General features: G+C 42.1%; 1 protein-coding gene across 2 annotated transcripts; it reads left to right on the top strand.

Annotated features, from left to right (window-relative positions):
- The first annotated feature begins 348 nt into the window (after positions 1-348).
- ZNF711 (ZFX family zinc finger ZNF711) lies at positions 349-20501 on the top strand. 2 transcript variants are annotated; one of them, XM_088062477.1, is made up of 9 exons: positions 349-370; positions 4934-5038; positions 5825-6355; positions 13526-13684; positions 14480-14626; positions 15202-15339; positions 16478-16525; positions 17036-17071; positions 17642-20501. In XM_088062477.1, exons 2-9 carry the CDS (start codon positions 4960-4962, stop codon positions 18817-18819), a joined length of 2316 nt encoding a protein of 771 aa, XP_087918603.1. In that variant the 5' UTR covers positions 349-370; positions 4934-4959; the 3' UTR covers positions 18820-20501. The 2 variants fall into 2 exon arrangements, with proteins under 2 accessions (XP_087918603.1, XP_014110836.1); XM_014255361.2 differs by having other exon boundaries at positions 17036-17179.
- The last annotated feature ends 133 nt before the right edge of the window (positions 20502-20634 follow it).

The following is a 20634-nucleotide window of genomic DNA, read 5'->3' as shown; positions in this document are numbered from 1 at the left end:
GGAGCGGGGCTCCCCCGCGGTCCCCTCGCGGTGCCGGGGGCAGGAGCGGGGCTCCCCCGCGGTCCCCTCGCGGTGCCGGGGGCAGGAGCGGGGCTCCCCCGCGGTCCCCTCGCGGTGCCGGGGGCGCGGGGGGGTCTGAGGGGGCGGCGGCGGCTGCGCCTGCTCGGCGCGCGGGGGCGCGCGTGACGTGCGGGGGGAGCGGAGCGGGGCCGCGCGCGCTCGCGGCCGCCGCCCGGCCCAGGCTGCGGGCGGAGCGGGCCCAGGCCCGGCCCGGCCCCGGCGCGTCCCGCGGGCCCGGCGCACCCCGGGCCCGCGCAGGGGGGCCCGGGCACGGGGACGGGCACGCTGGAGCCGCGCAGGCCGCGCTCCGGTACGGCCGCCGCGGTCGCGGCGGGCCGCGGCCGCCCCTGGGCGGGCGGGCGGGCAGGGAAGCCGCGGCCGGCCCCGCCGCGGGCGCGCGGGGGGGGTGGGGCGGGCGGGCCCGGCGGCGGGGCGACCGCGCGGGCGGGCAGAAAATGGCGGAACACAAGATGTCGGCCGGGCCGGCGGGGCAGGGAGGCCGCGACTCAGGGCTGTTATCCCGGCCGGGCCCGGGTTATTCCCGCCGGGACGGCGTTATCCCGGCGCTGTCCCCGCCTCCCGGGCCGCACCGCCGCGGGACACCCGCTCCTTTGTCCCCGCGCTCCCTCCGCCGCCTCCCCCCGCCCCGGCGGCACCGCGGGCGCGCCCGCGCCGGGCACGCGCGGGAGGGAGGGAAGGAGGGAGGGAAGCGCCGGGGGCTGCCGGGAGCCGCCGGCGCCAGCGGGCACCGACAGCCCCGGCCCTTGGGCACCGCCGCCCGCCTCTGCCCGTAATTTTTACTACGGGAAGTTTTATTGGTGCGACGTGTAGATGTAATTTTTTTTTTTAATTTTTTTTTTTTTTCTATTTTATTATTTTGTATTAAGAGCCTTTAGCGCGTTTCAGGCAGCGAGACAAAATCTCGTTCGCTGGTTTTGTCTGTGGCATTTTAAATGGATTTAGACTGTAAGTTGTCCTGGTGCTTTCTAGGTGGACACAATAAAGGACTTTTTAATGGATATGCTAGTTTTTCATACCCAGTCTGTTCTCTCCAAGGGTCTGTGTTAACCTGCACGTTATTTTATTAATTGGGGTTTTCTCATTAGGATTTTTGCGCAAGCAGGACGTTTCTCATTGCGTTTTTGTCAATTGCTGCATTAAAATTAGGAGTGGAAAAAATGAAAGCTATCATCAGGCAAGGATAACTTTTTTTTGTGCGACTAGGATGTTAAGAAAGTAAATGGTTACACAGCATCTGGTTCGTATTTTTTCAACGGCATAGAAGTTTATTTATTGTTCCATTGCTCTGTGTCTGAGCCTGGTTCTGTTGGTTTAATGCAAGTCTCATATTCAACTTGTGAATATCCAAAACACCAGCAGTGCATGATGCTGTGTTTTCTTTGGAGCATGTAAACAAGATGCAAATTATTTAGAAGAATTCCAGTGTGTTAAAGGAGAGATTAAAGGCTGACCGTGCAATTAGGCTTCATGTGAAAATACACCACCTGAACCTTCTGGTAATAAAGATGTAAAGAATTGAGGAGATATTTGCAGGACCACAGAAAGAAAATACATTCCTAAAGCTATGTAAATAACGAGCATGTATTTAAGCTGTAATTGGCATGTTGTAATTGGTGTTCTGTAGAAACGTTTATGTTATACACATTTCAAATATGGCAACAATGCCTGGAAACCAGAACAGGGTTTGGGAATTTCCTTGTCCCCCTGGGAACGCCAATGATACCCTGTTTTTCCTGGGAAGGGTAGAAGTGCTGAAGTTGTTATCCCTCCTCCTTAAAATGCTTTGCTGAAGATTTTTGCATTTGGAGTTTTTTTTTTAAACTCTCTCTAAAATGAAAATATTTCTGGTTATTTTGCGATACTTTCTTAGGAAGAGTAGGCTAAGAACAAATCAATGTCTATCCTGGGAGCAGAGAACACCAGATTTTCAGTTGAGTGTTGCTGTTAGGTGTCTTTAGGTCATCCCAAATTGCCAAACATTACTCTTGATTTTAAAAAACACAGAAGCAATTTACAGTTGTAGTCAGAGAGGTCAAATGTCCCTTCTTCTACTGTAAAATTCATTGCATGTCTCAGCTGACCCCATCTAAGGAAGAGCTTTGGCATAAAGAGCTGGAATAGATTGAAATGAACCTCAGGCTCATTAGAAAGAGAGCTGTTATTTTTCAGAAAAAGCAAAACCATTCCAGCTACAGACATATTTTAAAAATTTAGCCTTGAGATATTGCTCTGGGAGTCTCAGTGTAGGTTGTATGAAATACTATGAAATACTTCATTTTGGGATGCGATGATAATGTGCTCTTTCCTGAGCCAAGATAACCTGATTTAATTAAAAATAAATCAATGAAAAAATTAATGGAATATTGTGAGTATTTTATTGGCTGCTGCTAATAAAACATTTTCATTGTCTTTAAATATCCAGAGGAGAAGGGGAATTGAGAGGAAAAACTTGAGATGTTACAAGTTAGAGGAAGAGAGGAATGGATACGTTTGGGATTGTGACAGGGTGTGGAATTATGGCTTTCTGCCTGATTTCTCCCTTTCCAAAGCCATGATTGGATCTGCCTGTGGTGGTGTGGGTGTGTTACACAGTGTACTACGGGAGGGAAGCTGAGAAGAACCACAATTAATCACTGCACTGCATTTCTTTGCTGTTCCAAATAACAAGATTTGCCTGCATATGTGACATGTGAAACTGCATCATCTGCACTGCTGCAACCTGTGAGCAGAACCTGGTTTGGGGCAGCCGTGGGCCTTACCCAGGGTTAATTCTTCTAGCAGTAGCAGGAAGGGCTTTTCCTGCTCTCACTGCATTCCTTTAAGATCACAACGTTGATACAAAAAATAAATTTGTGATTGTGTGGTTGATTCCATCCTTTGTCTGCAGTGAGGGTTTACAAGAATCTTCTTCATAGCATTGGTACAGCTTCAGTGGGGTTCTTGCCTGTGTATCATCCATCTCTGATTTTAGGGGAAGTTTAAGGGATTGCTGGTGCCATCCCATAACTTTGGTTCTTTTTCTAGTCCTGTTAACTACCAGGAAAATACTCTTTTAGTGATAATTTGCTTCCCTGCAGAAATTTAAATTCACATTACGGTCTTACTTTGTATTAAATTTTTCTGTGTACCACAATATGTAATATAGTTGTGCATCTAATTACTCAACAACATAAGTTGTTTATTGAGAAGGAAAAAAAGTCTGACATACTCTTCCTGTAATCTCAGATTGATATAAATTAAAATAATTTCTCATATCCATTTACTCTGAAAAAAAGAGTCCTCTGAATGCAAAGGCTGTGGTCAGGAAATGTTAGATATTGCCTTCATTCTGAAATAGATGAATGAGCTATTTATGCTCTAGAGCTGCATTATATTTTGTACTAGCAAGAATTCATTAGGTACAGGGAAAATTTTGGATGGCTGTGGTGATAATTTGTGAGTGATGGAGCATTGCATTGAGGTTCTGGAGCTGCTCTGTGATCCTTAGAATGCTTAAAGAATTTGATTTTGGAGTGGAATTGAATTAGTAAAATCCTTGCCAGCTTTCCTCACGGATAATGTTTGACTTGTTCCGTATTCTTGAATTCAGACCTCCTTGGGGTGGATCGGTGGCTTTTCCTTGCGATTGCTATCACTGGGCACCTTTACTGTAGGAGCTCTGGAGTTTGGGAGGTCCTGGCTCTTCCTGGGCTCTTTGATTCTGCCTTAGAGGTGTCTCTGATTTTGGGCACTTATTCCTACAGCTTGGCTTGACCTTGGCTGTGCTGGCTCTTGAGGTAGAACTCGCTGCAGCGGGGTTGTCAAGTGTGTTCTACCACAAAGGAATTGGAGTTTCCCTCATAGTTTGGATTTAGATGCTAAGATTCAATGAATTCTTGTGATGGGGTACTGGTGATTTATGAGATCTAGGAGAGCAAGAACAAGGTTGGTGCTACAAGAGGAAAGCAACATACTTTGGAGACTTACCGTTGAAAGATTTGTACTCCCTGCTCCTCTCTGCCCCACTCAGGTCACACAGGTCTGAGCTCTGACTGTGCTTTCACTTCCCACAACTCCTAAAACTTCTTTGCTCTGTGATTCTGTCACTTTTTCTGATTGGATTACCAGAGGGCAGGGAGGTACAAGAGTTTAGTCTTGTGCAGCAGCTTTTTTTTAGGCTTGAGTTTTTTCACCTGTGAAAGCCTTGAGCTTTTTCTGATCCTGTGGGTGCTTCTGTGGAGTCACTTTGTCTGCACTCAGAACTTGTGTAAAGTCCTTGGGGTTGCAGCAAATTGCAAAATAATTCCGAATCCCCACACTTCAGTGTTTGGTAGCAATGCTGGAAGGCTGATTTTATCCTTCTCCCTTGTGTTTTTTTGGGAACACAGTTAAGTGATAAGTGCTTTCTCCTGCTCTGGGAGTGACTTTCTGTAGCTGTGCCTTGTCAAAGAGATTCAGCATCCCCAGTTAAATTTACACCTTAAAATTGATTTTGAAGTGTCTCCTATATCCAAATTTTGAAAGAATTGGAAAAATTTATACTCCCAATACAACTCTCCACTTTCTTCATTGTAGCTCCACACATCCACAATGATAATTAGTTAATTAGTCTTGATAATTAGTTAATGAGTCTGTACATACAGGGGCAGAACAGAGGCTGCTTTGTGCACATTTGCTAATATTTATTGTTTTGCTAAGGTCAAAAAATATAAATCAAAATAGTAAAGTGAATTGTGTGAAGTGTTGCTTATGGTTTTCTTGAATTTTTGGATAAATACTTCTCTGTGTTTGTCAGTGTAACACATCAGTCCAGTAAAGCTGATCAACACAAGAACACTGTTAACCATAAATTCTCTTTTTTGCTTTATTGCAGTTATTTGTGAATGAATTTGGCTGAATATGGATCCAGGTGGTGGAAGTCTTGGATTGCAAACACAGGAATCCAAAATGCCTCACACTATGATCATGCAAGATTTTGGTAAACTATTTTAATTATTAAAAATAATAAGTAAAATCCAGGAAATTATCTCAAGTATTGGGAAGGACCATGTCTATACCAAAATATTTTCATTTGAATTACAACACTGAATAATGTTAATTATTTTTCTAAAATTCAGATAAGAACCATTTTCTTGAGTGTTTTCAAGATTAAAACTGCTGTTTGTGTGTTAAAATAGTTTGCTGTGCATTTTTTGTTATGTCTAGAAAAGTAGTCTGCAAATATGACTGGCCAGTCCAGTCTGGTAATGAAAACCAGGTTTCTACCTCCAGCCATTCCTTGTGATGTGGCAAATTGTTGGAAATTTTACTGTAAATGTTGCATAAAACTGAGTGTTTATTTTTAACAAGGCCCTTGCAGTGCAAAGGGTGAATCCTTCCAGTGTAACAACAATTAATGGTTTGTAACTGCACTTCCAGTGTCAGGCAAGAATTCTGTGAAGATTCACATTGCTGCTGCAATGGAATGTTTTCTAACTGGGAATTAAAGAAGAAGGGGACTGGACTGTCTAAACTAAAGCTGGCCTTTAGTTTTTAACAGATTTTGGGACATGCTCCACATTATGTCTTGAAGTGGTGTGTTTTGTTTATCTGAACTTGTACAGAACATTCTGCTTTGAGCAGAAATGCAGAATGTAGATGTGGAGAGGTAACAGATGTTTACATCTGTGTTTAGTTGTCTGTGTGGTAGCTCCATTCCTTAGATAGAGCAGTTGCCGGTGCAATAATTGTAACGTTTTTCTCCCGGTTTATGGTTGTTCCCTAGTGGCTGGAATGGCTGGCACTGCTCACATCGATGGAGACCACATTGTTGTGTCAGTCCCCGAAGCTGTCCTGGTTTCTGATGTGGTGACGGATGATGGGATAACCCTTGATCATGGCTTGGCAGCTGAGGTGGTGCAGGGGCCCGACATCATCACGGAGACGGACGTTGTCACCGAGGGCGTCATCGTTCCCGACTCTGTGTTGGAGGCTGATGTTGCCATTGAGGAGGCTTTGGACACCAGCGACCACGTTTTGACTTCTGACCTGATCACAGAAACCGTGCGCGTTCCCGACCAGGTGTTTGTGGCAGATCTTGTCACGGGCCCTGAGGGACACCTGGAGCACGTGGTGCAGGACTCCGTGGCCGGCGCCGACTCGCCCACCATGGTCTCGGAAGAGGTGCTGGTGACCAACTCGGATTCGGAAGCTGTCATCCAGGCAGCTGGGACTGTCCCTGGCTCCACGGTCACCATCAAAACTGAGGATGACGACGATGGCAAGAGCACGTCTGAAGACTACCTGATGATATCTTGTAAGTCCACAGAGGTAGATGGAAGCAGGAGGTAGCTGAGCTGGAAGTGCTCTGGTGGGGAGAAGTTCCTGTAACTGGACTCTTGGAACACTCAGGGAATAGGCTGGTGCCCAGTTAATTCCTGGTGTCTGGATTTGGGGTTTTTGATGCAAAATCACTGATACAACAAGAAAGAGAAGGACTTTGATGCTGCTGAGTGAGTGGGTGTGTATGTTTGTGTTTCTGAAACTAGATATTCCAGGAAATTTAAGAAAAATACCTTGCAAAGTTAAACATTCCATTTATTTTGAATATGCAACTTTTTTCTAAAAATACACCACAGGTATATTACAATGCTATGTAGATTCATGTAAAAATAACATTGGGATTAATCAGGAGAATCCACTAAGAAATAGTTTTTTTAAGATCTCTAATTCAGAGTTTTTTTAATGTGTCCACAAAATGTGGTTTGTTTAGCATATTAAAAATTATAATAGGCATTTCATTGTCTGTTGTGCTGTTCTGGGCTGAACTTGGAAATAAGGGGTTGTGTTCATTAATGGATTGGCTCATTAACACATTCCAGTTCCCACACAGCATCCAACTCCATATGATCCTGTTGACAGGTAGCTGAAGTTGCCTGCTGAAAGAACCTTGGGTAATTTGTGTTTCTTCAGTGCTTACATTATACCCAAGGTACCAGTTGTTGCTGCTACACAAATTTGATAAAATATATTCCAAGTAATTTAAATTTCTTTACTTCGTCAAATCACTTATTGAAATGTGAGTAGGTCAAAACAGATTTTATTTAGTCAGAAGCAGTATGTTAGAAAAAAAAGTCAATGCCAAGTGTGTCAAAGTGTCAATCTGTTCACAACAAGCTGCATTTATTAAAAATTTCATGACAGAGGACACCACTGATTCATGATGATAATGATTTTCTTCTCTCATAGCATTTATGTCCTTTATGCAAAATATATTTTGATATTTGTTTTCGTTCAGTATAGAATGAACAGCAATGATTTTTAAAGCTTTCCATCATTACTGTGTCACTAACTGAAGTCAAAAAGAGGGTTTTTTGAATTAGGAACTTCAAAAATGAGTTGATAAAGAAAATTAGACCTGCAACAAAAAAAAACTCTGAGTGTATTTGTAACAAAAGAAACACCATTTTTACAGTCAGTTGTTTCACTGAACAAATTCCTCCTTTCTGACAGAGTACTTAGGATGAGTTTATTCTGTAACTGGCTATTTTCCTTATCATTGTAAGTACAGTCATCTTTGGGATTCCTTCTGAGAGAGATGAGTGATTGATGCTGATGATCCTGCACTTAGACCAGAGCATCTGAAGCTTTCAGTTGCCTGGTGGCCCCACGTGTGTCTGACACATTCCTGATTTTGTCAGGTTCCCAAGCTTGCCTTTCACAATGTTTCAAAGCCGTTTTGAGACCTAGTTTTCAGCAAATTAAATTTTTATATATGTATAATCGTGATGTGCCTGAATAGTCCAAGTTGGAAGCTACATTATTCATTTAGGATTTTGTTTTAAGTAATCATTTAGATAAATTAAGGCAGTCATAGAATATTTTAGGTTGGGAAAGAGCTGTAAGATTATTGAGTTTAATCGTTCTCCCAGCACTGCCAGGGCCACCACTAACCATGTCCCCAAGTGCCACATGCACATGGCTTTTGAATCCTTCCAGGGATGGACTGGACTCCACCAGTGCCCTGGGCAGCTGTGCCAGGGCTGCACAGCCCTTTCCATGGAGGAATTTTTGCACTGTCCAACCTGAGCCTCCCCTGGCACAGCTCAAAGCTGTTCCCCTGTTCCCTGGGAGCAGAGCCTGATCCCCCGGCTGTCCCCTCCTGGCAGGGACTTGTGCAGAGCCAGAAGGTCCCTCCTGATCGTCCTTTTATCCAGGCTGAGCCCCTTTCCCAGCTCCCTCAGGAATTCTCCAGCCCCTTCCCAGCTCCATTCCCTTCCCTGGACACGTTCCAGCCCCTCAATGTCCCTCTTGTCCTGGGGGTTCCCGAGGTGCCCCAGAAGTGCCCTGATCCCCCTGGACACCGTTCCTGATCCAAGCCTGGTGCCATTGGCCTCTTGCCCACTTGGGCACCCCTGGGCTCATGTCCAGCTGCTGGCACCAGCACCCCCTGGGCCTTTTACAGCCCTTCTGTCCCAGCTTGGAGCTTTCCATGGGGTTACTGTGACTCCAGGTTAGGACCTGGCACTTGTGAATCCCCACAATTGGCCTCAGCCCATGGATCCAGCTTGTCCAGACTCCCCTGAAGAGCTTCCCACTTCCAGCATCAACACTTCCCCAGCTCAGTGTCACCTGCAAAGCTGATCCCTTCATCTGGAGCACTGATAAATATCTTTGAGCTCTGTTGTGTTTCTAAGTTTTGAGCCTGTGTTGTGCTGGGGATGCCAGCCTGACCCCACAAAGTGTCTGCTATTGTGTTTTTTCAGTGGTAATGAATCATTCTTATGCAGTTGTTAATTTTTTTTTATAGTTTAAATATTACCCTTGAATTTGTTTTGTCTATGGAGATAATGTGTTGTGTAGAATAGATAAAGACCTCAATTTATCAAGCAGGTCAAAACTTTTTATTTACTTAAATGTATTCAATTGTCAAGTGCTGTCAATATTGTAGAAAGTGAATTTTACAGTATTTCATTGGGATGTATATATAGGACTGTTGAACTATTTTTATAATGAAAATCACACCAAAGTGCTATTTCTAAAGAATTTCAAAATACTTGTCTTTTAATGAAATTTAGCATCTAAAAAGGGGAGACTTTAAAATGCCAGATATGCCATTAGGGAATACCATGAGTTGTTCTGTGGAGCACAGGTGGGAACTACCAAAATATGACATTTTAGAGTATGGAACTGACTGGAGTTTTAATTTCCCTTATGCTTGTTGGGTTACAGCTTAAATGACAGAACCATAGAATGGGTTGGGTTAGAAGGGACTGTACTGAAAGGTGATACTACACCATTTTGAGGTGACATTCCCATGTAGATACTTTATGCATTTCTGGTAATCATATTTTCTATCTAAATACTATTTGGACAATAGTAAGTTTGTCTTGATAGTTGTAGGACTGTCTGGATATGATTTTGTGTTTGGAAATTTTCATTGGAAGATTATCACCACTCTGCAGATAAATTCAGCTTTTTCAAACCAACTTTATAAGCATAGGACTTAAAAAATCTATTTTTGATAAGTTCACAACACAAAAACCACAAGGTGTTCACGATTCTTTGCTTTAAACCATCAGAACACCTTGATAAAAAAGAATTGAATCCCAAATGCGGTGGTGGGCCCCTGACCCCAGCCCTTGTCAGAGAGAGATGGAGCTGGTGAGCAGCACATCCCGTGCTGCAGGGGCAGTGGGCAGTGGAGCTGAAGCCTCCCCTCTTTTGTTTTTCAGGTTTGCGATATTCAGACCCACAGCGGGTTGCCAGCCCCCGCTCCGCGTGCCGGCCCCATGCACTATTCTGGTGACCTCAAAGCCACCACTGACCCACACTGGAGCTGGCCCGGGGGTAAGGTACTGTGCCACCAACACCTCCTTTGTAGTGTCTTACACTGTTGCCTCATTTGCTAAACATTTTAGGATTCCTACTGCTCTATTTGAACCTATGGGACTTAAGTAGATCAGACATTAGAAAAACCTGGAGAATTGTCAAAGCGTGGGACTTACCTTGCCCTCGTGTTGCTCCTCTGGTGGCTGTGGTATCACCAGCATAGTGCATGTGAGGCATCACATGGATTGGGAGCTGGCAATCCACGGTGAATCTGGACATCACACACCTGAAAACAGCCAAGCCAGGTAAGTTTAACTCTGGGAGTGTGCTGAGTTTTCCTTTAAAGTTTGTTCGCTCAGGAGGATTCAGCATCTGTTTATGGAGGTTCTCTGTTGTGTTTTTTCAGTTTATTTTAAGGGACCAGATAATAATGTGTAGTGCTTCTGGTGGGTGAGTCAGAGCTGGAAGACACTTTGATATTCCATTGACTGAAAGGAAGCAAGCATTCCCTGTTCCCCTGAGCTATCCCTGGGAAAAGCAGCAGGGAATTTAGCACTGATGGGTTAGCAATGATTGAAGGCATCTTACTTAGACAGCAAAGTATTTTCATGTGCTGTTCTAAAAAACAATAATATTTTGGAACCTGACAAAGATTCCTTGCCCTGCTGTGATTTCTCTTTCTGAGTCTGTTTAAAAGGTAGATGGAAGCCATGAGATTTCCTTCAGATATGACAGGACTTTAAGCAAAAGCAATTTCAAAAAGCAAATTCAAAAAAATTCAAAGCAAAAGCAATTTCAAAAAGCAAAATGTTCAGTGTGTTCTGTTGTATTTGAAACAAAAAGCAACATCTTACAGATAACAGTTTATCTTGATACCGTTTTCCCATCCCAGATGATATTTTCCAAATTTTGCTATATTACACATTTGCTTTTTTAGAAGAGTGATCCCAGAGGCCCTGGATACACAAATTTCCTGATAGGTTTCCATTTTTTTAGCTTAAATTGTAAAGACTGACTTTTTTGGAGAATACACAGGATGGTTAATGGTGTAGAAGTAACCACAGATGTTAAAAATACTGTTCTAAGTTTGCCCCTCTAAAACAGGAGTCCCTATTTTTAAAGGATATTGAAGATTTGGGGACTTTACAGGCAATATTTAAATACAGCAGGAAGTTGCTGTTGTTGAGTAATTTCCCAGAGCAGAAAAACTTATTTCTGTTAGACTGGTAATGTGTTAAGTTTATAAAATATATGAGTTTAGAAAAAATTTGTGTTGCTTGAGGTGCAGATTTGAAAAGAACTGTATTACTGCCTCCCAGTCTAAATTAGCAGGGTTTGTAAGCTCTGAAATATTTTTTTTGGCAGTCATAGAGCTGGGTATGTAATCCCTCTTTGTACTGGGAATTACCTCCAGTTCTTCCAACACTCCCACATGCAGTGGGAATGGTCATTGTATTAAATTAAGCTTCTATTTATTATTTTCCAGAACATGCATAAGAAATTATAAATGTTAAAGAGACTTGCAGGGGAAAAAAAAAGTCTTTAATAAATCCATGTTTAGTAAATGTATGGAAATACTTATTCCAAGATAAGGGAATTTCAGCATCTCCTGTTTTCTCTCTTCTGACAATCCCATTCTGGCAGCATAAAAAATATCAATTAGCAGGTGCAGTAACACTCCCACAGTGGACATAAAGGGGTTTAACGACCTGGTGCTGGGAAAGTGGATTTCAGAGGAATATTGCAGGTTCTCTGTTGTGGCTCTCTCAGTGTTTGTGCTCTGACTGTTGCCAGTGTCCTGCCAGGTCACACGAACATCAGGCAGCACGTGTCAGACTCTCACTCATTAGGGTGCTGATGTTCCTGGCATTGATTGCAGTAGAGATGTAGAAAGTTATTTTAATTAAAAAAGCAAAAACTCTTCCTCAGGAAAGTTTTTTTTACTGATCCATGTTTGACTTCTTCAGCAATGGAATTAATCCTTTAGTTACCCAAAAAAACCCCAAACGCCACCAAACAGCATTTTTAAAATGTTTTCCATAGTTGTTTGAGGTTATAGAGCCTGGTACTGCTAACAGCAAGGTTGTGGGATCAATCCCCATATGGATCATTCACTTAAGAGTTGGACTTGATGATCCTTGTGGGTCCCTTCCAACTCAGAATATTAATTTTCATCAAAGTATAGACTTCATAGAGGTTCTAAACCAAAACCAAATATTTGCTTGTACTTACCCACATTTTATCCAGTTCTGTCCTCAGTAACTTCTGTACTCACCTGGTGCAGTCCAAGATTTATGAATAGAAATGAGGTTTCCCAGTGCTGTGAGCTGGGTAGGTCCTTGGAACCTTGTCGATGAGTGGGAAGAGCTTTCTTTGGGATTGCTGGGATGGATTCCCACTCCCCTGCTGCAGGAGAGGCTGCTCCTTCCCACCTCTCCAGTTTAGCCCAGAGCTGAAGGGGTTAAAGCAGCTCTTGGGAGCAGCCACCAGTGCCCTGGGAGCAGGAAACTGGGAGGGGACTGGGGAGCACTGCAGCCATCCTAGGTAAGGCAGCTTTTCCCAGGGATCAGACCTTGGTGTGCCAGTGGAGTCGGGAAGCTCTGCTGTCACCTCAGTGTTCGTTTGAAGGAATTTAGTGCTCGCTTATTTTAATGTTACGTGTGCAGTAAGATACTGTTTCCCTGGAATGTATTTCATTCAGATTTTGTCTACATTTTGTGGGATTCTTCTCTGCTTAGAGGACTTCAGTGGGTGTTCAGCACTGCACAGGTTTGTGTTGACCATCTGCACAGGAACTAAATTTATCCTCAAATAGAAGTGTGTCAGTACATGTGGCAGAGAGATGCTGAGTTCAGTGCCCTCTGTGTTGGCAATTTGAGGTGTATCTATGGTTATCTCTGTGAATTCCCTTTGTACCAAAATATGTTGCTTTTAATAGTTTGGATGTAATTTTTTTCTTCAAAATTAATTGAACATTTTGAATGTATATACCTAATAATCAGCAAGTGAGTTGTGTAAAGAATGAGAAGTCAATCTCTCATAGTATTTGGATTTATTGTCACTTCATCTTTTAATCAGCTGCATATCATGCATTAATCTTCATTAATATGTATGTTTTCAAGTGGTAAATTTGATAAAATCATCATTTCTTTTAGGGAGAAGATACAGTCAGATTTTTGATGCACATTTCTTTAACTGGGAATATGCTCCAAGTCATTACACTCCACAAGAGTTTCAGCCACTATATTTTAGTCAATATGCATCAGAGTGAATTTTTTGAGAACTTTTAGACTGTAACAGGCAATTCTGGGTTAATTTTAAACACTTTTATATAGATATTTAATTTTAATTATTGATAAATCTTTGCTTTCTAAGAGTAATAGTTTCAGCCATCACCAGTTACCTCATTCCCTTTGATGACAAGCTCCCTCTTGTGTCCTTCATTCTGTAATTCCTGCTGCGTTTCTGGAGTTGGGCTAAGATACTGAACTTCTGGAATCTTTTTAAGTTTCTTGAGATGAGCTGCTTTTAAAGGACACTTAGGAATAAAAACCTTTCCTGTGCATGGGGAGAATAGTGGAGAAAATCATGCTACTGATTACTTTGACTTCTAAAAATATGTTTGAACTTCATTATTATTCTCTTCTCTTTGCAGTGGATGATGTTGGAGAGAAATTGGACCATATAGGAAGCACTCCCTTGAAGATCAGCACTGAGGTGGCAAATGATGATGTTGCTAAAGATGATGGCTTTGGTTCAGAAGTTATCAAAGTCTACATATTTAAAGCTGAAGCTGAAGATGATGTTGAAATAGGTACCTTGAAATCCTATTTATTCTTTCAATTGTGTGAAGTGTTTCAGGGGCTTTCTGTTTGTTCTTCATTCCACATAATCCAGTGACTGGAGTGTTTTGTAGAATGTGGCATTTGTGGAGATGCAGCAAATGCTGGGTGTGGATTAGTCTCAAGTTATTTTTTTATTAGCAGGGCTATTTTCAGGCAGCCAAAGCCCAAATATAGAAGTGGTTGTGTGTCTGCAGCTGTTTTCTCAGCTGCTGCTTTTCTCTGACTTTGCAAGACACAAGTGTGTCAGCACAGCAAAGCCTCTGGAGTGGATCCCTTTTGTTGGTGGGAGTTCTTGATGGCCTTTGCAGAGAGAGGGGAGGATTTCTGGGGCTGCAGGTGAACCAAGGCACTCAGAAATTCCCTGCAGTTCCCTTTCCCCTCAGACTGCCCAGCACTCCCCGTGCTCTGAAGGGATACACAACTCACCTGTGTCTGTTCCTGAAAAAGCAGAATTTGAGTTGAGTTGAACTGGTTGTTCTTGGAGCTAAAACCTCTGGATCATTCCCAGGCTCTGTTCCCAAAATGCAGTTTGTTCCTCTGAGGATGGGCTGCCAGTGTCCAGGGACAGAAGGGACAGACTGCTCGTGCAGCAGCAGGGAGAACCAAAATCTCTGATGGCTGAGAGGTAACTCCCAGCAAGGGTGTTCTCAGCTGCTCTCAGGTAGATGGTCCCAGCAAGTCAAAAAAATACTTGGATTTGAAATTAATCTTACCAGTGTCTTTGTTCATATTGACTTAATGTGTGTAACTTCTTTTTGTTCAAGGTGGGACAGAAATTGTCACTGAGAGTGACTTTCACAATGGCCATTCTGTAGCTGGAGTCATTGAACAAGGAGGTGTTGGGAGAATGCAGCGAGAAAAAATGGTTTACATGGCTGTTAAGGACTCTTCTCAGGAAGATGAAGATATTAGTAAGCATAATAAGAAACATTTTTGTTTCTCATGCTGTTTGTACACTCTTATAACCATCATTCTCAAGGAAGGACACTTTAAATTTTTTTCTGAAGGATTGTTCAGCCTAAAGTAGTAGAAAACTAAGCTCATCTTCCCTAAAAATAAAAAGCAGGCTATAATTATTTTAAAGTGATGTGGATAATGCACTTTATGCATACTGTGTGCAATCGTCTCATTATTTATATTAAATTTAACATGTCCATGGTTGAAGTTAATGAGGTTAGTCAAACTTCTTATTTTTCTGTTTTCCTACTGTGAATTAAGCCACTTTCAAACAAAGTAGCAAATGTCATCAATTGCAAGTTCATGAGTTTGCATATTGGAAATTTTGTGGGCACTTGTTTTGGATTAGTATTTATTGATACATGTTTTCTCTCTTTAAGGAATGTCTGAATAAGCAATGATCCCCTAAATGCCAAAGGAAGAAAATTAATTTATAATGGGTATCAATCAGAGCGAGAGCAAATTAAATGAAGGAAAAGTTAGGACCAGCAGAATAAAATTAAAGATTTATTCTCCTCCCTTCTTCCAGGCTGTGCTGAAATAGCAGATGAAGTTTATATGGAAGTTATTGTAGGGGAAGAAGAAGCCACATCCCTTCCAGACACCCAGCTTGAGGACTCTGGCGTGAATAAAACATTTGTCCCCGTTGCTTGGGCTGCTGCTTACGGTAGGAACCTGTGCTTCTTTCCTGAAAATCCCTGCCATTATTTCCTCCCTCATCCAGCTGCCAGCATCTCTGGGATGACCTCACCTTGTTCTTGGGGTTTGGAAGCAGCTCCTGATCTCTGCCATCCAGTGATTGCTGTGTGTTGTGTTGCATGGAGTAGAAAGGAGAGCTTGTTAGGAGAAGTTTGCTTTTGTTTCAGATCCCAGCTCAGATGTACTGAGTATGTGGGGTTCAATGCTTTGATGTTGAAGATCTTAAACAACAAGAACAGCATTAAGTATTTTACATTAGTAGAGGAAGGGGGAAAGACTGTAAAAAGGGAATAGTAGGAATAAACATGTTCCTAATAATTTCAGTTTACAAAATAATTTCACACAACATGTTTTAAACCTGTTAGTCCTTCAGGTGAGAAATAAAAAAGTGATTTTGTTTTCAAGCTGTGGAAGTGTCTTAGAATATATTGTGAATTCTGTCTATTCTTTTGTGTAATTTCCTTGGATTTTGGTGTATTAAATGTTTGTTAAGAGGGTACCAAGTTATCCGTAGTTTGTTACAATTAATTAAGCATGTCAGTGAAAATTCCTTGGTGCAGTAATGAGAGCCCAGCAGCTGGGCTGGTAAAGTGCTTCAGACCCACAGAGGTTTGGCACATAGCAGCAAATACTTCCAGTGCAAAATGAGGAATGTGGTCCTGAGGTATTCCTTGTGCATCTCCAACACTCCATTGTGCTGAGAGGCTGATAAGGGAAGGGCCAAGTCCTCTTATCTGCCTGCTTATACTCCAGACAGATAACGTGCTTCCATCTCAGGAGCAAAGTGTGCATTTTAGATGACCTCTGCATTGCTGTCTGAGGGGATAGATGAGGTCAAAAGTTTGCAGAGCATATTAATAATGAAAAGCAGGAGAGCCAGCAGGGTAAGCATGCAAACACAGATGGGGAGGATATTAACTCCTCCCAGAGATGGGATTTTGTCTCCTGAGGCTCATGATTATACAACACCGAGCTGCACATCTCCACTTGGATGGTGTTAACTTGTTACTTATTAGCTGTTAGTTTTCTCTCATTATCAGGCTTTCAAAGGCAGCATCTTTAAAAAGAATATTATTTTATAATGACTAAAATACCATTTTCTGCAGGAGATGAAAGAAGGCTTCCCCGAAGATACGAAGATGGTCAAGCGGCAGGTGAGAACTTTTTAACAGCATTAAAACTGTCTTTGAAAAAACAGACATTTCTGTGTCAGTGCTCCTAATCAGAGATGCAAAGAATGAGTCATAAATTAAATACTGAAGGACTCCACAGTCTTTCTCTACTGTTTTGATTGAAAACAATTCTAGATGTCTGTAGGCCTTTGGAAGGGGTGGGGAAGTTGGGAGGCACTGCCAAGTTTCTAATGTAGTTTTGCAGACAGAAAAAAGATAATGCAGTTGTTAAGAAGTAAAAACAAGTTGAATAAATATCAAGGAATATCTTTAGAAATGAATCAGTTTTTAAACAATCATACCCTTGACTTTTGCTGGGAAAGATAGATAGAGGTTGCTATTAGCACACTTATTTTTGATGTATGTTGGTGGTAGAGGAGTGGGCAATGCTTGTTTTTAAGAAGTAGATAATGCTGCTGTGCAATTCCAGTCGTCAGTCCCAAAGAAACAAGTTGTTTAAGGTTTTTTATGGTGTCTAATTTTTGTTTCTAGGAAATAACTTGGATACACGATTAGAAAACAAAAACGGTAATGCAACACAGTACCTGCAGATTTGTGATAGCATTAGCACTAATAGAGTGCTCAAACAAAAAACCAAGAAAAGGAGGAGAGGAGAGGCCAGGCAATGGCAAACAGGTAAACACTGGATGGTTACGGTATTGTCATGGAGTGCCACTACTCCTGTCCTATTCCTTTTCTCTTTTTTAAGCTGATGCAGAATTAAAAGCTATAAATGATGATTTGCGTATTTCCTGTGTCCTTCCCCCCTCCAGTTCTGTGCCTAGAAAATGTCATATTTTGCTATTCAAAGTCAGTACACTCAGGGCTGATGCAATTCATTGGAATGCTGCAAGCTATTAAAAAGTACCCTCGGCTATATTCAGTGCACATGTGATATTCCCGATCTGTTTGAGCAGTTTCTAAATCAGAACTATATAAACTATAGGTGCTGTGGATTGGTTGTTTTTAAACTACTGAGCCACTCTCTCTCTGCTGCAAGTGTAAGTGCATGAATCTGAACAGCACTTGGCTGATTGAAAACTTCTTAATCAGTAAATGTGTTTCCTTCATAACTTGTTTTTGTTTGTTCAAAAACAGCTGTTATAATAGGTCCTGATGGACAGCCCTTAACAGTTTACCCTTGTCATATTTGTGGGAAAAAATTTAAATCCAGAGGATTCTTGAAAAGGCATATGAAGAACCATCCCGATCATATGATCAAGAAGAAATACCAGTGTACAGACTGTGACTTTACAACTAACAAAAAAGTAAGTTTCCACAATCATCTGGAAAGCCATAAACTTATAAATAAAGTTGATAAAACGCACGAGTTTACAGAGTACACGAGAAGATACAGAGAGGCGAGTCCGTTGAGTTCCAACAAACTCATCCTGAGGGACAAGGAGCCCAAGCTCCACAAGTGCAAATATTGTGACTATGAGACTGCAGAGCAGGGGCTGCTCAACAGGCACCTGCTGGCAGTCCATAGCAAGAACTTCCCTCATGTGTGCGTGGAGTGTGGGAAGGGCTTCCGCCACCCCTCGGAGCTGAAAAAGCACATGAGGACCCACACGGGGGAAAAGCCATACCAGTGTCAGCACTGCGTGTTCAGGTGTGCTGACCAGTCCAACCTGAAAACTCACATCAAAACCAAACACGGCACCGACCTGCCCTTTAAATGTGAGCACTGTCCCCAGGCCTTCGCCGACGAGAAGGAGCTGCAGCAGCACACCGAGCTCTTCCAAGGGCATAAGACTCACCAGTGTCCCCACTGTGACCACAAGAGCACCAACTCCAGTGACCTGAAGCGACACATCATTTCAGTGCACACCAAGGATTTTCCCCACAAGTGTGAGGTGTGTGAGAAAGGCTTCCACCGGCCCTCGGAGCTCAAAAAGCATAGCGAGACCCACAAAGGGAAAAAGATCCACCAGTGTAGGCACTGTGACTTCAAAACCTCGGATCCCTTTGTGCTCAGTGGGCACATCCTCTCCGTTCACACCAAGGACCTGCCTTTTAAATGCAAAAGGTGTAAAAGGGGCTTCAGGCAGCAGAACGAACTGAAGAAGCACATGAAGACCCACAGTGGCAGGAAGGTGTACCAGTGCCAGTACTGTGAGTACAGCACCACGGACGCGTCGGGCTTTAAGCGCCACGTCATCTCCATCCACACCAAAGACTACCCCCACAGGTGTGAGTACTGCAAAAAGGGCTTCCGCAGGCCCTCCGAGAAAAATCAGCACATAATGAGGCACCACAAAGAGGCCATAATGTGATAGGTGAGCTCCAGAGGAAGCGATGTAGAAACTGTGATATGCTAATTGGGGAAAAAAATAAATCTCACGAACTGTTTCTCCTGGTTTCAAAGCTTGATATTAAACCATAACTTTACATTCTTTGTATTAAAAGTCTTAAAAAGTATTAGGGTTGGCAGGGGATCTCATAGCCCTATGATTGTTGCTGATCAGAACCTAAAGAGCACTAGAGAATGCAGAGGATGGATGAATGTTTTAAATTTGCAGAAAGATGGATGAATGTCTCCAAGTGAACAGTATTTGCCATTGCTGAGTCTAGAGGACAGGGCAGAGCTGATTGTGTGACCCATTCTGTCAGTCCCAACGTGTCTCCAGTATGGAAACAGATCCCTGGTGGGGTGAGCTACAGAGGGTTTGCAAAGGAGCCCCCTCTTCACTTCTTGTGCAGTTTGGAACAGGGAGTTTTAGTCAGACACTTCATCACAACGTTTTCAATCGTGCCTAGAATTTGAATTCCAGAACTGGCAAAATTTGGGGGGGTGGTGGGGGGGGTGTCCCTTGTTTGGTTTGGGGTTTTTTTTTTCAAACATTTCATAGGGAAACTTTTTGGTTTCCTTTATTAGTTTAGGTCCAAGAAGCATTTTTTTACTGGTTTTCAAAGCTGCTAACCTATTTTATTGCAGGATATGATGTTTAAAATAGAGCATTATGTTATGGTCTCAGAGGTGGTGTTCTGGTGCTAGGGTTAAAGATGTATATGTGTATAATTTCCCTTTTTTTATCTGAAACTACAGTTGAATGTTGTTCAGTATGGCACATATAACAAAATTAACTTTGAATTTGACTTTTTTTTTTTTTAAAGGATAAAGATGGATGCAGCTCATAGTGTTGTGACTCAACACTAATTTTTTTCATTGCTACTTTAAAGTCTTCTCTAAAAAGAATATTAAAAGCAGTTGAAAACTGTAGGGGTTTTTTAATTAAAATTCAAAGTACTTAGAGGTTCTTTAGGGCAGTGTTCTTAACAGGTATGACAGTTACTGTCCTACCTCCTAATAGGAAATTTTCCATATAGACATAAAAATGCACCTTTTAATCGATTCTTTTAAAAAAAGATCTATACCATGCTATAAACATGCATTTTCAATCTGTAAGAAAGTATATATGCAGTATTTAACCAGAAAAATCTGCTGCCACTAGAGTATGGAGGTGGATCTTGAGTTTACAGTGTATACATTTAAAATATGCATCCCTTTAAAAATGCTTTGTGTTAGCATGCTGCAAATCCAATGGCGCTTATATAACGAGCTGGTCTAGGGCTATTTAATGAAAAACCTGGTCATAAATGTTATGCATATAATGTGTATTTTTTACTTTTTTTAGTTGCTTCATGTTTGCACACAGCTGTTCACATGAGAAATTGTAACTTCATGCTATATTGTGGCTTTGTGTTCCAGATAATGTTCATATTTTGTTTTTGCACCAGATGAGAATCAGTTCCTTGAGAATAAATTTTTTTTATATTTCTAAACTTCAGAAAGTTAAAATTTGGGAAATCTCTTAGACAAATAAGTGTTTTATGTGGCTGTAAAAAATGATGTACACGCTGTAAAATAAGATTGTCACTGTTCTGTGGGATTATTATTTCTAAATGTGTTACTCATCGTAACGGGCATACAATAAAACGCATCTCTTGCACTCCAGATTTTTTGGAGTTTCCTTTTCATTTATGGTGTTTAGGAAAGTCCCATTCTCTGTAAATTTGCCTGATAATTTTAATTGCATTATTCACTAATTAATATGTAATCACTTTTCAAGTAAACAGGGTGCTTCAGG

This window comes from Pseudopodoces humilis, chromosome 15 (genome assembly GCF_049639895.1).
Source record: "Pseudopodoces humilis isolate 2021_Gansu_Grassland_sample_001 chromosome 15, ASM4963989v1, whole genome shotgun sequence".
NCBI lineage: Eukaryota > Metazoa > Chordata > Aves > Passeriformes > Paridae > Pseudopodoces > Pseudopodoces humilis.
The sequence above is the reverse complement of the archived record's forward strand: the minus strand, read 5'-3'. Positions and strand labels throughout refer to the sequence as shown.